The sequence below is a fragment of the Heptranchias perlo genome, chromosome 13 (assembly GCF_035084215.1).
Source record: "Heptranchias perlo isolate sHepPer1 chromosome 13, sHepPer1.hap1, whole genome shotgun sequence".
Taxonomy (NCBI): Eukaryota; Metazoa; Chordata; class Chondrichthyes; order Hexanchiformes; family Hexanchidae; genus Heptranchias; species Heptranchias perlo.
Genome location: NC_090337.1, coordinates 61,431,120 through 61,448,285, shown reverse-complemented (window position 1 = coordinate 61,448,285; position 17,166 = coordinate 61,431,120). Strand labels below are relative to the sequence as shown.

General features: G+C 46.7%; 1 protein-coding gene across 2 annotated transcripts in view; it reads right to left on the bottom strand.

Annotated features, from left to right (window-relative positions):
* Window positions 1-17,166, bottom strand: part of sned1 (sushi, nidogen and EGF-like domains 1) — a 124,378-nt gene that overhangs the window by 61,294 nt on the left and 45,918 nt on the right. For both annotated transcript variants that reach the window (XM_067995578.1, XM_067995579.1), the window contains exons 2-4: window positions 11,223-11,510; window positions 9,660-9,800; window positions 4,336-4,498 (exon numbers count right to left, since the gene is read on the bottom strand). In XM_067995578.1, the coding sequence (XP_067851679.1) occupies window positions 4,336-4,498; window positions 9,660-9,800; window positions 11,223-11,510 (592 nt within the window). The remainder of the gene's footprint in view (window positions 1-4,335; window positions 4,499-9,659; window positions 9,801-11,222; window positions 11,511-17,166) is intronic.

Sequence of the window (17,166 nt, the reverse complement as noted above, 5' to 3'; positions counted from 1 at the left end):
GGCCTATGAACATAGAGCTGTCCGCCGAGCCAGATCAAAGGCACAATACAGCATCTTGAACACAGAAGCAATTGACGAGCAACAGTTCAAACCTTTTCTATCCGTGCCTCACATGACAAGCAGCATTTCATAACTAATCCATGCCCCACGTACCCAATTAATGCTTTTCAAAGCAGAAGAAAGTTTATTTGTAATGACTTGGCCAATAGACATAAAGACTACCGACCCGAAATTCATTGGAGCTCACTCTGTTGGCACAAGTGCAGTGGAGTATAACTCCCATCCGTCTGAAGCTTAAATTGCAGACGCCATCCCAAATCACGGGGAGGGGGTCATTTCAATGGCCAGCACTTCCAACAGCGAAAACCTCAAACTCTTCCTGGGCTGAGGAAATGCTGCTGGTTAGTTTACTTCATGATCCTATGGGAGCAATTTGCAGGCTTTTTAAAGGCAATCGATCCCAAGCGGCATTGATTGCTCTCAGGATCTTCTGGGCTTTAGCAGGTTCTACTGAGGCTTTTTTACGGATACAATGGATGGAATTTCCCCGAGACCTGCCCAGACACTCCCCATGAAGAGGGGAGATGGGCGGGGGTGGGGGGGGGGGGCGGGCAGAAGATCTGGCCATGGGTCCCCCACCAGAATTTAAAGGGCACTCCCTGGGTGGAAATCGTGCTTATATCTGAAACCTCACATTCTTTGATGGCTGTCTGGTTGGAATTTACAAAATAAATTTACCAGTCTCCTTCAAAAATCCACAATTTGGTTAGCTAGAATTCAAAGGTTACTGGAGGTTTAACTGAAACAACCTGTGCATGTATTCCAAGCTACAGAAATAATGACCTACCTCTGGAGGTACTTTGGCCTAGCCATTAATTTCATATGAAAAAGATATAATACGGGATTTTATAGTTTGAGGTGATGCAGAGCCCTGCTTCAATCACCATCTAGTGAGTGCCAAGCTTTTGGAAAGTATCCCACAGCATTAGGCCAGGACGAAGGCACCACACTAAGATAGTTCCAGGTTAGCCCACAGCACTAAGATAGTTCCAGGTTAGCCCACAGCACTAAGATAGTTCCAGGTTAGCCCACAGCACTAAGATAGTTCCAGGTTAGCCCACAGCACTAAGATAGTTCCAGGTTAGCCCACAGCACTAAGATAGTTCCAGGTTAGCCCACAGCACTAAGATAGTTCCAGGTTAGCCCACAGCACTAAGATAGTTCCAGGTTAGCCCACAGCACTAAGATAGTTCCAGGTTAGCCCACAGCACTAAGATAGTTCCAGGTTAGCCCACAGCACTAAGATAGTTCCAGGTTAGCCCACAGCACTAAGATAGTTCCAGGTTAGCCCACAGCACTAAGATAGTTCCAGGGCACCCCACAGTACTATGATAGTTCCAGGTTAGCCCACAGCACTAAGATAGTTCCAGGTTAGCCCACAGCACTAAGATAGTTCCAGGTTAGCCCACAGCACTAAGATAGTTCCAGGGCACCCCACAGTACTATGATAGTACCAATGCACCCTACAGTACTATGATAGTACCAAGGCACCCTACAGTACTATGATAGTACCAAGGCACCCTACAGTACTATGATAGTACCAAGGCACCCTACAGTACTATGATAGTACCAAGGCACCCTACAGTACTATGATAGTACCAAGGCACCCTACAGTACTATGATAGTACCAAGGCACCCTACAGTACTATGGTAGTACCAAGGCACCCTACAGTACTATGATAGTACCAATGCACCCTACAGTACTATGATAGTACCAATGCACCCTACAGTACTATGATAGTACCAAGGCACCCTACAGTACTATGATAGTACCAAGGCACCCTACAATACTATGATAGTACCAAGGCACCCTACAGTACTAGGATAGTACCAAGGCACCCTACAGTACTATGATAGTACCAAGGCACCCTACAGTACTATGATAGTACCAATGCACCCTACAGTACTATGATAGTACCAATGCACCCTACAGTACTAGGATAGTACCAAGGCACCCTACAGTACTATGATAGTACCAAGGCACCCTACAGTACTATGATAGTACCAATGCACCCTACAGTACTATGATAGTACCAATGCACCCTACAGTACTATGATAGTACCAAGGCACCCTACAGTACTATGATAGTACCAAGGCACCCTACAGTACTATGATAGTACCAAGGCACCCTACAATACTATGATAGTACCAAGGCACCCTACAGTACTAGGATAGTACCAGGACACCCTACAATACTAGGATAGTACCAGGGCACCCCACAGTACTAGGCTAGTACCAGGGCACCCCACAGTACTAGGTTAGTACCAGGGCACCCCACAGTACTGGGCTAGTACCAGGGCACCCCACAGTACTAGGATAATATCCAGAGAAGTGTGAGGTAATATATTTGGGGAGGGCAAACAAGGCAAGGGAGTACACAATAAATGGAAGGATACGGAGAGGTGTGGAGGAAGTGAGGGACCTTGGAGTGCATGTCCACAGATCCCTGAAGGTAGCAGGACAGGTAGGTAAGATGGTTAAAAAGGCATACGGGATACTCCCCTTTATTAGCCGAGGAATAGAATATAAGAGCAGGGAGGTCATGCTAGAACTGTATAAAACACTGGTTAGGCCACAGCTTGAGTACTGCGTACAGTTCTGGTCACCACATTACAGGAAAGATGTGATTGCACTAGAGACGGTACAGTGAGATTTACAAGGATGTTGCTAGGGCTGGAGAATTTTAGTTATGAGAAAAGATTGGATAGGCTGGGGTTGTTTTCTTTGGAACAAAAGGAGGCTGAGGGGAGATTTAATTGAGGTGTATAAAATTATGACTGGACTGGATAGAGTGGATAGGAAGGGTCTATTTCCCTTAGCAGATGGGTCAATAATCACGGGGCATGGATTTAAAGTAATTAAAGTAAGGATTAGAGCGGAGCTGAGGAGAAATTTTTTCATTCAGAGGGTGGTGGGGGTCTGGAACTCACTGCCTGAAAGGGTGGTTGGGGCAGAAACCCCCAACTCATTTAAAAAGTACTTGGATGTGCACTTGAAGTGCCATAACCTACAGGGCTCCGGACCAAATGCTGGAAAGTGGGAATAAGCTGGATAGCTCTTTTTCGGCCGGCACAGACACGATGGGCTAAATGGCCTCCTTTTGTGCCGTAACTGTCTATGATAGTACTAGAGCACCCTACAACACTAGGATAGTACCAGGGCAACTCACAGAACTAGCACTCAGAGGCAACAGGAGCACTGGCAAAACGAAGGGCATGATGGCATGAGAATCACCAGCTCACGAGTACGCTCCAGCTTTTGAAGGGGGAAACTGAGCACCCGGCAGTTATACTGCTACCGACAAGCAGGATGCCAGGTTACCATTGATGGTCATGAAACTGCTGCTTACTTTAGCCAATTAAACTCAGAGGTAACATAATTAGAGGGATTTGCAATAGATAAATCTACTACAGTACCCCACACTGAAACTCCAGTGTTTATAACTGGCTCATAAGCAATCCAACTCAGGGTGCTTACGTACTAGCACCCACTGGAAATATCAGTTTGGGAGACGGCCACATTTGTCCACAGTGACCCTGACTGGATGTTGGGGGGGAGGGGGTGTGAATCAGCCGGGGTTCACTATCTGGTGACGCCTGTTAAGTGTGAGCATCAGATGAAGATACTGAGATTCGGCTGGAATATCCTCCAAAGTCTCTTAGCCTGTTGACACTCAAGATCTGGACCCACACGTCCAGAATGGTCACTCAAGTGAGGACAGGCAGCACCCATGGAACTGTGCCCCAGCATGAGTCAGTGCTTTCATGAGACAGGAAGAGAGAAAACTGGGGAGCATGGAGACAAAAACAGTTAAAAAAAGGACTTGCCTTTCTACAGCACCTTTTACGACCTCAGGACGTCCCAAAGCGCTTCACAGGCAATGAAGTACTTTTGAAGTATGGTCACTGTTGTGATGTAGGAAACATGGCCGCCAATTTGTGCACAGCAAGATCACAGAAACAGCAATGAGATAAATAACTGTTTTCAGTGATGTTGGTTGAGGGATAAATGTTGGCCAGACACCGGGAAGCATTCCTCTGCTCTGCTTTGAATAGTGCTGCGGGATCTTTTACGTCCAACTGAGAAGGCAGACGGTACCTTAGTTTAACGTCTCATCCGAAAGATGGCGCCTCGGATAGTGCAACACTCCCTCAGTACAGCACTGGAGTGTCAGCCTGCATTATGTGCTACCCACTGAGTCCTGGTTAGAGATTATTGCCCCATTGCTGCCTCCACAGGGTCGGTGATGCTGGATCTGTTTGTCATGGCCCTACCTGTATCGTTGCAGCCTCCAACTTCAACTTGCGCATCATTGATTCGGAATACCCAGCGTCCTGGAAGCCCAACATTGGTCGTCATTTCGACATCCACGATGTCATCTGTACGTGATCCAGGGATATTGAAGTAACGTTTACCGTCTCCAGCGTTGAAACCTGCCTGAGGGCATGGGACATACACAGGGGTATTCAGAGGAAGGAATCACATGGGGCATAGGGGGTATTTAAAAGGAAGAAACCATATGGGACATACACAGGGGTAGTGAGAGGAAGGAACCACATGGGACATAGGTGTATTCAAAGGAAGGAATCACATGGGGCACACCCAGAGATATTCATAGGAAGAAGTCACATGGGATTTATACAGAGACACTCAGAGGAAAGATCACATGGATTTAGAGATACTGAGAGGCTGGAACCACACTCAACTATATGTAACAGCCAATCACATTAAACCAATTTTCGAGCATCAGGAATTGTACAAGAATTTTGCCTTACCCTTAACTGAGATGTAGCGAATCCTCAGTTAATGAAAGGTATGGGCCCTAGCTCTGGAACAGTCATGTACAGAGGAAGGTTTATCCAACAGAATGAGCAGCATGGGTGAGAAGGTGCCAGGACAAGGTTGCCAATCCCCACGCAATGAGAATACAAGTCTGAATCGGGCCTTCATAGTATCATTTTAGGTATAGCACAGGAGGAGGCCATTTGGACCATCTTGTCTGTGCTGGCTCTTTGAAATAACTATCCAATTACTCCCATTCCCCTGCTCTTTCCCCATAGCCCTGTAAATTTTTTCCCTTCAAGTATCCATCCAATTCCCTTTTGAAAGTTACTATTGAATCTGCTTCCACCACCCTTTCAGGCAGCGCATTCCAGATCATAACAACTCATTGCGTAAAAAAATGTTTCCTCATGTCGCCTCTGGCTCTTTTGCCGATCACCTTAAATCTGTGTCCTCTGGTTAATGACCCTTCTGCCACTGAAAACAGTTTCTCCCTATTTACTCTGTCAAAACCGTTCATGATCATGAACACCTCTATCAAATCTCCACTTAACCGTCTCTGTTCTAAGGAGAACAACCACAGCTTCTCCAATATCTCCACGTAACTGAAGTCCCTCATCCCTGGTACCATTCTAGTAAATCTCTTCTGCACCCTCTCTAAGGCCTTGACATCCTTCCCAAAGTGTGGTGCCCAGAATTGAATACAATATTCCAGCTGCGTCCTAACCAATGTTTTATAAAGAGTTAGCATAACTTATTGTTTTTGTACTCTTATGCCTCTATTAATAAAGCCCAGCATCCCATAAGAACATAAGAACATAAGTAATAAGAGCAGGAGTAGGCCATACGGCCCCTCGAGCCTGCACCACCATTCAATCGGATCATGGCTGATCTTCGACCTCAACTCCACTTTCCCGCCCGATCCCCATATCCCTTGATTCCCCTAGAGTCCAAAAACCTATCCATCTCAGCCTTGAATATACTCAATGACTCAGCATCCACAGCCCTCTGGGGTAGAGAATTCCAAAGATTCACAACTCTCTGCATGAAGAAATTCCTCCTCATCTCAGTCTCAAATGGCCGACCCCTTATCCTGTGACTATGCCTCCTAGTTCTAGATTCTCTAGCCAGGGGAAACAATCTCTCAGCATCTACCCTGTCAAGCCCCCTCATAATCTTATATGTTTCAATGAGATCACCTCTCATTCTTCTAAACTCCAGAAAGTATAGGCCCATTCTACTCAACCTCTCTTCATAGGACAACCCTCTCATCCCAGGAATTAATCTAATGAACCTTCGTTGCACCACCTCCATAGCAAGTATATCCCTCCTTAGATAAGGAGACCAAAACTGTACACAGTACTCCAGGTGAGGTCTCATTAGAGCACTGTACAACTGTAGTAAGACTTCCTTACTCTTGTACACCAACCCCCTTGCAATAAAGGCCAACATGCCGTTTGCTTTCCTAATTGCCTGCTGTACCTGCATACTAACTTTTTGTGTTTCTTGTACGAGGACACCCAAGTTTCTCTGAACACCAACATTTAATAGTTTCTCACCATTTCAAAAATATTCTGTTTTTCTATTCTTCCTAACAAAGTGAATAAACTCACATTTCCCCACATTATACTCCATCTGCCATCTTCTTGCCCACTCACTTAAACTATCTATATCCCTTTGCAGACTCTTTATGTCCTCTTCACAGCTTACTGGACACATCCCATATGCTTTTTTGACAGCCTTCTCAACTTCATATACATAACACCAACTACACTACCCTCATCAACCCTCTCCGTTACTTCATCAAAAAACTCAATCAAGTTAGTCAAACACAACTTTCTTTTAACAAATGCTGGCTTTCATTTTTCCAAGTGCCAATTAATATTATCCCAGATTATTGTCTCTAAAAGTTTCCTCACGACCGACGTTAGGCTGACTTGCCTGTAATTGCTCGATTTATCACGCTCTCCTTTTTTGAACAGGGGTGTAACATTTGCAATCTTCCAGTCCTCAGGCACCGCCCCCATATCTAAGGTGTATTGGAAGATTGTGGCCAGAACCTCTGCAATTTTCACCCTTACTTCCCTCAGTAACTTAGGATGCCTCCCGTCCGGACCGGGTGACTTTTCTACTTTTGAGTAGTGCCAATCTTTAAGTACCTCCTTTTTCATCTATTTTTATCCTCTCCAATATTGTTACTACCTCCTCCTTTACTGCTGAAATGGCAGCATTCTCTTCTCTAGTGAAGAGCGATGTGTAGTATTCATTTACTGCCTCAGCCGTGCCCTTTGCCTTCACAAGAAGATTTCTCTTTTTGTCCCTAATCGGTCCCACCCTTCCTTTGACTATTTATACGTTTATAAAAGACTTTTGGGTTCCCTTTTATGTTAGCCTCATACTCTCTCTTTTCCCCTCTTATTTCCTTTTGAGATCTCTTCTGTACTTTCTGTATTCAGCTTGGTTCTCTACTGTATTATGAACGTTACATTTGTCATAAGCCTCCTTTTTCTACTTCATTTTAATCTCCATATCTTGAGTCATCCAGGGAGCTCCAGCTTTCGATGCCCTTCCCTTCCCCCTTGTGGGAACGTGTCTACTCTGTACCCGAACCATCTCCTCCTTGAAGGCCTCCCATTGCTCAATTATTGTTTTGCCTACCAATTTGTGATTCCAATCCACCTGGGCAAGATCCCTTTTTAACTCAATGAAATTTGCCCTCCTCCAGTTAAGTATTTTCACATTTGATAGTTATGGAAAAGGAAAAGGAACAATTCTAAACCTAATGATATTATGTTAACTGTTCCCCAAATGCTCCCCCACTGAAACATGCTCCACCTGCCCCACTTCATTCCCTAGGACTAGATCCAGCACTGCGTCATTCCTCATTGGGCTGGAAACACACTGTTCCAAGAAAGTTCTCTTAAACACATTTCAGGAATTCCTCCCCCTATTTGCCCTTTACACTATTACTGTCCCAGTCTATATTGGGATAATTGAAGTCCCCCATTATCACTACTCCATAGTTCTTGCATCTTTCTGTAATGTGCCTGCAAATTTGCTCCTCTATCTCCTTCCCACTATTTGGTGGCATATAGTAGACACCCAGTTGCGTAATAGCTCCTCTATTGTTCCTTAATTCTAAACAAATCTTTTTATTCTAACCAAAATTCTAACCAAATGTCTTTGACCCCTCAACTACATCATCCGTTTCCAGTGCTGTAATAGTTTCTTTGATCAATACTGCCACCCACCCTCCTTTCTTTCCTTCCCTATCTTTCCTGAATACCTTGTAGCCAAGAATATTAAGTACCCAATCCTCCCCTTCTTTGAGCCAGGTCTCTGATATTGCCACTATATCATAGTCCCATGTGGCGACTTGAGCCTGCAGCTCACCAATCTTATTTACCACACTACATGCATTCCAAACCCATCTTAGACTGCCTCGCATTTGCCGCCTGTCTGATCCCTCCTATTTCTGAACTATTCTTTAGTGCTTTTGTCCCTCGCAGTCCTCTGTGCACCTTGTTTCTCCTCTCTAATGTTTCATCCTGGTGCCCATCCCCCTGCCAAAGGTGTCAGACATGAGACACTTCTGGTCAGCTATTGGTGAGGTGTTGGGTGGTGGGAGGAGAAAAAGGAACGAGAAAACTTGGCATTTTTCCTCCTTCTGATCTAGAATTAATGGCATTTTTTTACACCCAGAAATACTGCAAATTCCATCCACATTAACTGAGAATGTGGATCCTCCTCCATTCATTTAAACCGTCCAATCATATCACTGCATTTTTCATTCTGACCATTTAACTCGATATGAAAATCTGAACTATCCAATAGATGATCAGATTTGCACTTTTGTGCCAGGTATGAAGTGTGCTCGACTTAAACCACCGGCAGCCAATGCTTCAAATTTGGTCAAGTGGCAGAGGCCTTAGTAATGTCCAGCACCCATGTAAAGGCCAAATCTCCCACTCCCTCTTCTCTCAATAGGTGGCCCCATTTAGGTTGTCATGACAATTCTTTTACCTTCCTCCATAACTTATGTAATTGCAATTCGAAATTAATTAATTATGTGAAACACTGAGACATTTCAAATGATAGGGTGCTCTATAAATGAAGGTGTTATCAGTTGAACACATCCCAAAGGGGGAATTCATGTTGTGTTTGGGGGAGGAGGGGGGGGGAGGGAGGGGGAAGGATTGGCACTACATGTAACAGATGAACTTAGGAGGCTTAACTTTTCTTTTAGAATTCTCCCCTTTCCCAAATTTCTCCCCTCCTTTCCTGATGGAGACGACTGTTACCAGGGGAACAGTTGTGGCCCACTGGGGACTTGGCAAAGGAGTGGTTCTTTTTGTGTGAGCAGTGAGGGTCAGCAGGCTACTTGACTGTTCAAGGCTGAGCCCAATCCTGTCCTCGTCCAACCTTCACAAGCATACAGGAGTCAACGGTTAGCGGATAGGAGCTGACTTTCTTTCCCTAGTCTGAGGGACACTGAGGCCATTAGTAGCCCCCACCGGTGACCTGGATGAGATCAGCTAACTCGGCACAAACAACGGATTGAACCTGGGAACTTGCTCTTCTACATATCTCAGTGACACACCACATGGTGCATTTACCCAGTCGGCCACACAGGAAGCTACAAGTGTAGCCTTCTCGTGGGTTTGATTATAGCGTCTGTCCATTGCCGGATCCAGGCCTTTAACTGTAAGAAGTTCGGGCAAATCATTAATTGAGAGCAACAGCCCTCTTCTCGCACTCACTGCAGACCTTTGACAATTAGCTAATGGCACGCGTGCGCGATCAGACAGGCTCTTACCTGTGCAGCGATGCCGCCCAGGCCAGCAAAATCCCCTCCGCTGCTGGCGTGCATCCCTGTGGTCCAGGTGATATTTTCATAGTTGAAGATGGTGAAGGAGGACTCTCCGTCTGTGACCAGGACAATCTGGAAGGTGTTGACCTGGAAAGTAATAGAGAATCTGCGGGCGTCAAAACAGCCAAGTGCAGCATGGTGCCCCTCCCCCTGGTTGTCCCTTCCACCACCTCCCAAAGTCAGTGCTCTGTGCTCACTGTGGGCGAGGCATTGTCCATCCATCAACAGGATGTACCCTGCACGCACACAAAGGTCTTGTGGGATGCGTAAGGTGCAACTCCTCAGCCTTCCACCTGAAGCGATATAACCCAGTGGCCACACAGTCGTATCACGTAGATCCGCCTCTCTCCTCACTCCATCACCTGCACAGCCCAACCCCTCCACCCCATAAAATTAATCCTTGCATGACTAGAATGGAGCACTGCATTCAGTTCTGGGCACCATTCCTCAGGGTTGGCCTTGGAGGGGGTGCAGCACAGATTCACCAGATTGATACCCCACACCGTACGCCTGTATCCCAGACAGTTCCACACCGTACGCCTGTATCCCAGACAGTTCCACACCGTACGCCTGTATCCCAGACAGTTCCACACCGTACGCCTGTATCCCAGACAGTTCCACACCGTACGCCTGTATCCCAGACAGTTCCACACCGTACGCCTGTATCCCAGACAGTTCCACACCGTACGCCTGTATCCCAGACAGTTCCACACCGTACGCCTGTATCCCAGACAGTTCCACACCGTACGCCTGTATCCCAGACAGTTCCACACCGTATGCCTGTATCCCAGAGGGTCCCATGCTGTATGCCTGTATCTCAGACGGTCCCTCACCATATGCCTGTATCCCAGAGGGTCCCATACCATATACCTGTATCTCAGAGGGTCCCACACCATATGCCTGTATCCCAGAGGGTCCCATACCATATACCTGTATCTCAGAGGGTCCCACACCATATGCCTGTATCCCAGAGGGTCCCATACCATATACCTGTATCTCAGAGGGTCCCACACCATATGCCTGTATCCCAGAGGGTCCCATACCATATACCTGTATCTCAGAGGGTCCCACACCATATGCCTGTATCTCAGAGGGCCCCACACCGTATGTCTGCATCCCAGAGGGTCCCACACCGTATGCCTGTATCCCAGAGGGTCCCACACCGTATGCCTGTATCCCAGAGGGTCCCACACCACAATAATGGTATCCACTCCTGATCACTTTCCCGCTGAAAAGTGCTTGTGTGTGAATGCCAGGATCTCCCACACTTGGACAGGCTTCTGGCACTCGGTGGAGCATGACCACTCAGGTGTGGTAGAACCTGTACGAGTCAGTGTCCTCGGGAAAAGGTGGGGAAAGGGAAGATACTGTGACAGTTAACCCAACCAAACTGTTGGTCTGAAGCGGACTGTATGGCCGACCTCACACCGACCTCTTCACACTACAGCAAAAAGTGAACGGAGAATTTAAAGCACGCAAGCCATCACAGGATCGATAGATCAACCCTACCGGTGAAAACGAGCTCCCTCCAAAGAACGTCACTCTGTACCAAGTGGCCACGAGTGCCCACCGGGTGGAGAATTCCTCAAGTTCCGGAAAGTACCTCCTGATGTCGTCGGTCGCACTCTGAAGTATAGCAGGGTCTTTGGTCTCCCGGTAGAAGACCTCGCCAGCCCGCCGGTTGTCCACATCCGCCCAGAACGCCGCCACCACTCGCCGGTCATTAGAGATTGGAAATGCCACTGGGGTGAACTGGGAAACTTCCTTCAGGAATGATATGATCCCGTTATTATTCACCTGGTGGGAAGGAAAATCATCAAGTTTAGCTCCCTAGAGAAAGGGGGAGGAGACTTGTACTGTTCTGCGACTTCACAGGGGTGTTACATTATCAACTTTATTGGTAGCATCTGCCAAGGAGCAGGCCCATCGCTCCTTAAACCGTAATTACTTCTTCTGAAGCTATCTCTGCACCAGTACTCTTCTGATCTACTCAGTACAACTTATGACTGCAGCAAATTCACCACAACATTTCCTCACTGGTTTCCTTCAGCACCCAAGGCAAAAGAATATAAGATTCTGAGGGGGCTTGACAGGATAGATGCTGAGAGGCTATCTCCCCTGGCTGGAGAGTCTAGAACTACGGGGCATCGTCACAGGATAAGGGTCAGTCATTTATGACTGAGATGAGGAGGAATTTCTTCACTGAAAGAGTTGTGAATTCTCTACCCCAAGGTGCTGTAGATGCTCAGTCGTTGAATATATTCAAGGCTGAGATAGATAGATTTTTGGACTCTAGGGGAATCAAGGGATATGGAGATCGGGTAGGAAAGTAGAGTTAAGGTCGACGATCAGCCATGATCTTATTGAATGGCGGAGCAGGTTCGAGGGGCTGTATGGCCTATTCCTGCTCCTATTTCTTATGTTCTTATAAGCCATCAGGCCCAGGCGATTTCTTAGTGTTGAGCCCCCTTAACCAATCAAGCCCCTGCTCCTTACTGATTTCAAATACCTCCAGGACATTCCTTGTACTAAATAACTGGATAATGAAGCGAAGAATCGGATTGCTCTCTCCCTTTGTCTTGTAAATTCCACGGAGCAGGTAATAAACTGGGACAGTCTGCCTGTATAGAGCATCAGCGACCTTTATACAATGGTGAGCTGATGCCTGTCTAATGTGACAAAGGTCACCTGAGGCTGCCTGGAATGATCCAATGGCAAAGAAAAGTCAAGGCACGACGTCTCGTTCATTGCAATAGATCAATGCTGATGGAAGTAGGCTACAGGACTTCAGACAGCAGCTGGCATAACTTCCTATCAGCATCCAGGTGGAATCCCAGCCTTCTGAGACACTGATGGGCAGAAACATCTAAATAAGGGCTTCTAGGTTTGTAAACCTTGCGGACTGAGTATTGATATAGAGTATTGATGTCTTCTGTGATGCCTCACTCTAAGAGCATCCAATTTAAATTCTTCCACATCTTCATCCTCCTCTCCTTCATTGTACAGTCCCCACCGATTATAGCAGACGTGTTGGTTTTAATGCAATTTGCCCACTGTACATGATGGATGGCAAAACCAAAAAGGTAAGGAACCAATGTCTTTTTTTAAAAAAGCAGGCAATCTCCATTTAGCAAATGCCTCTCCTCCTTGTTAGGGGTTGCATCGAGAATCTCATCACTAAGGTAAGCATTTTCAGCCGTTTTACTAGGTTAAAGGCGTTATATAAATGCAAGTTGTTGCTGTTGCTGTTGTTGTACCCCAACACATCAGGATATTACCAGGGTATCCCACCACATCAGGATAGTACCAGGCTATCCCACCACATCAGGATATTACCAGGGTATCCCAACACATCAGGATAGTACCAGGGTATCCCACCACATCAGGATAGTACCAGGCTATCCCACCACATCAGGATATTACCAGGGTATCCCAACACATCAGGATATTACCAGGGTATCCCAACACATCAGGATAGTACCAGGCTATCCCACCACATCAGGATAGTACCAGGGCACCCACTGCACTAGGTTAGTTCCAGGGTATCTGAACACATCAGGATAGTACCAGAATACTAGGGGTCAGTGTGTGAGTGGGAACAGCTGATTGAAACTATTTGAAGACGAGACTTTGCCTGAAATCAGCAGAGCCTTGAAATGGGTAAGTACAGGGTAACTACTCATTGAACCACCCGAAACAGACGGCACACTTAATACATTATGAGCGCACCTTTGTAATTAACTAATATGGTACTCGCAAATGATTAGCGCCAAATGCCCGATCTAGGTGGCTGCCCCTGTAAGTGGTGGGGACTGTACAGCAATAGAGACAGTCCCACTGGGAAATCGATTGCACAGTTCAGGAATTTACATTCGTAAAAACTGTCAGGAGAAGGCCTCAGAGAAATTCCAGCGGAAGAACAAACCAACATTTACTGTGGAGGCCAAGCATTGGTAAACTTCAGTCAGAGGAGCTTCTCTGAGGTATCAGGAAGATCATTGTGCTGCTCCTATCGCCACTCGTTAGGGGTGAGGTTTGGGGCAGAAATTGATGAAACAGAAGGGAGCCCTTGGCCAAGCCCAGGAGACAGTAACTCTAGGGGTCAGTGTGTGAATGTTAAAGGAGACAGTGCCCCTCAGGGTCAGTGTGTGAGTGTTAAAGGGGACAACGACTCTAGGGGTCAGTGTGTGACTGTTAAATGAGACGGTGACTCTAGTGGTCAGTGTGTGAGTGTTAAAGGAGACAGTGTCACAAGTAGTCAGTGTATATTGTAAAAGGAGACAGTGTCTTTAGTGGTCAGTGTATGATGTTCAAGGAGACAGTGACTTTAAGGTTCAGTTCGTGAGGCTTAAAAGAGACCGTTACTCTAGGGGTCAGTGTGGGTGTTAAAGGATGTGGAGATGCCGGTGATGGACTGGGGTGGACAAATGTAAGGAATCTTACAACACCAGGTTATAGTCCAACAGTTTTATTTGAAAATCACAAGCTTTTGGAGCTTTGCTCCTTCGTCAGGTGAAGTCACTTCACCTTACGAAGGAGCAAAGCTCCGAAAGCTTGTGATTTCAAATAAAGTTGTTGGACTATAACCTGGTACTGTGCGACTCCTTACAGATGTTCAAGGAGACAGTGACCCTATGGGTCAGTGTGTGATGTTCAAGGACACAGTGACTCCAGGGGTCAGTGTGTGGGTGTTAAAGGGGACAGTGACTCTAGGGGTCAGTGTGTGAGTTTTAAAGGAAACAGTAACACTCGGCGTCAGTGCGTGAGTGTTAAAGGAGACAGTAAATGTAGGGGTCAGTTTCTGGGTGATAAAGGGGACAGGGACTCCAGGGGTCAGTGCGTGTGTGTTAAAGGAGACGGAGCTACTGGGGGTCAGTTTTTGAGTGTTAAAGGGGACATTGACTCTAGAGGTCAGTGTGTGATGTTAAAGGAGACAGTGACTCTAGGGGTCAGTGTGTGGGTGTTATCGGTGACAGTAACACTAGGGGCAGTGTGTGGGTATTAAATGAGACAGTAATACTAGGGGCAGTTTGTGGGTATTAAATGAGACAGTAATACTAGGGGCAGTGGGTGGGTGTTAAATGAGACAGTAATACTAGGGGCAGTTTGTGGGTATTAAACGAGACCTTAATACTAGGGACAGTGGGTGGGTGTTAAATGAGGCAGTAACTCCAGGGATCAGTGGGTGAGTGTTAAAGGAGACAGTAACTCTCAGGGTCAGTGTGTGAGTGCTAATAGAGACAGTGACTCTAGGGGGTCAGTGTGTGTGTGTTAATAGAGACAGTGACTCTAGGGGTCAGTGTGTGTGTGTGTTAAAGGAGATAGTATCTCTCAGGGTCAGTGTGTGTGTGTTAATAGAGACAGTGACTCTAGGGGGTCAGTGTGTGTGTGTTAATAGAGACAGTGACTCTAGGGGTCAGTGTGTGTGTGTGTTAAAGGAGATAGTATCTCTCAGGGTCAGTGTGTGAGTGTTAATAGAGACAGTGACTCTAGGGGGTCAGTGTGTGTGTGTTAATAGAGACAGTGACTCTAGGGGTCAGTGTGTGTGTGTGTTAAAGGAGATAGTATCTCTCAGGGTCAGTGTGTGAGTGTTAATAGAGACAGTGACTCTAGGGGTCAGTGCATGTGTGTTGAAGGGAATAGTATCTCTAGGGGTCAGAGTGTGAATATTAAAGAAGACGGTGACTCTAAGGGTCAGTTTGTGTCAGTTAAAGGATATAATGACTCTAAGGCTCAGTGTGTGTCTGATAAAGGGGACAGTGGCTCTAGGGGTCAGTGTGTGAATGTTACAGGAGATATTAACTTCAGGGGTCAGTGTGTGTGTGTGTGTGTGTGTGTTAAAGGGGACAGGAACTCCAGGGGTCAGTGTGTGGTGTTAAAGGAGACAGTGACCCTAGGGGTCAATGTGTGGTGTTAAAGGAGACAGTGACCCTAGGGGGTCAGTGTGTGATGTTAAAGGAGACAGTGACCCTAGCGGTCAGTGTGTGGTGTTAAAGGAGACAGTGACCCTAGGGGTCAATGTGTGGTGTTAAAGGAGACAGTGACCCTAGGGGTCAGTGTGGGATGTTAAAGGAGACAGTGACCCTAGGGGTCAGTGTGTGGTGTTAAAGGAGACAGTGACCCTAGGGGTCAGTGTGTGATGGTAAAGGAGACAGTGTCTCTAGGGGTCAGTGTGTGATGTTATAGGAGGCAGTGACTCTAGGGGTCAGTGTGTGATGTTAAAGGAGACAGTGTCTCTAGGGGTCAGTGTGTGATGGTAAAGGAGACAGTGATCCTAGGGGTCAGTGTGTGAGTGTTAAAGGGGCAATGACTCTAGGGGTCAGTGTGTGAGTGTTAAAGGAGACAGTGTCTCTAGTGGTCAGTGTATAATGTTAAATGAGACAGTGACTTTAGTGGTCAGTGTATGATGTTCAAGGAGACAGTGACTTTAAGGTTCAGTTCGTGAGACTTAAAAGAGACCGTTACTCTAGGGGTCAGTGTGGGAGTGTTAAAGGAGATGGTGACTCTAGGGGTCAGTGTGTGGGTGTTAAAACAGGCAGTAAGTCTTGGGGTCAGTGTGTGAATGTTAAAAGAGACAGTGACTCTAGGGGTCAGTGTGTGAATGTTAAAAGAGGCTGTGATTTAAGGGTCAGTGTGTGCGTTAAATGAGACAGTAACTCTATGGATCAGTGTATGAGTGTTAAAGGAGACAATGACTCTGGGGGTCTATGCGTGAGTGTTAAAGGAGACAGAGACCCTCGGGGTCAATGTGTGGTGTTAAATGAGACAGTGACCCTCGGGGTCAGTGTGTGATGTTAAAGAAGACAGCGACCCTAGGGGTCAGAGTGTGATGTTAAAGGAGACAGTGACCCTAGGGGTCAGTGTGTGATGTTAAAGGAGACAGTGACCCTAGGGGTCAGTGTGTGATGTTAAAGGAGACAGTGACCCTAGGGGTCAGTGTGTGATGTTAAAGGAGACAGCGACCCTAGGGGTCAGAGTGTGATGTTAAAGGAGACAGTGACCCTAGGGGTCAGTGTGCGATGTGAAAGGAGACAGTGACCCTAGGGGTCAGTGTGTGATGTTAAAGGAGACAGTGACCCTAGGGGTCAGTGTGTGATGTTAAAGGAGACAGCGACCCTAGGGGTCAGAGTGTGATGTTAAAGGAGACAGTGACCCTAGGGGTCAGTGTGCGATGTGAAAGGAGACAGTGACCCTAGGGGTCAGTGTGCGATGTGAAAGGAGACAGTGACCCTAGGGGTCAGTGTGTGATGTGAAAGGAGACAGTGACCCTAGGGGTCAGTGTGTGATGTTAAAGGTGACAGTGACTCTAGGGGTCAGTGTGTGATGTTAAAGGAGACAGTGACCCTAGGGGTCAATGTGTGATGTTAAAGAAGACAGTGACTCTAGGGGTCAGTGTGTGATGTGAAAGGAGACAGTGACCCTAGGGGTCAATGTGTGATGTTAAAGAAGACAG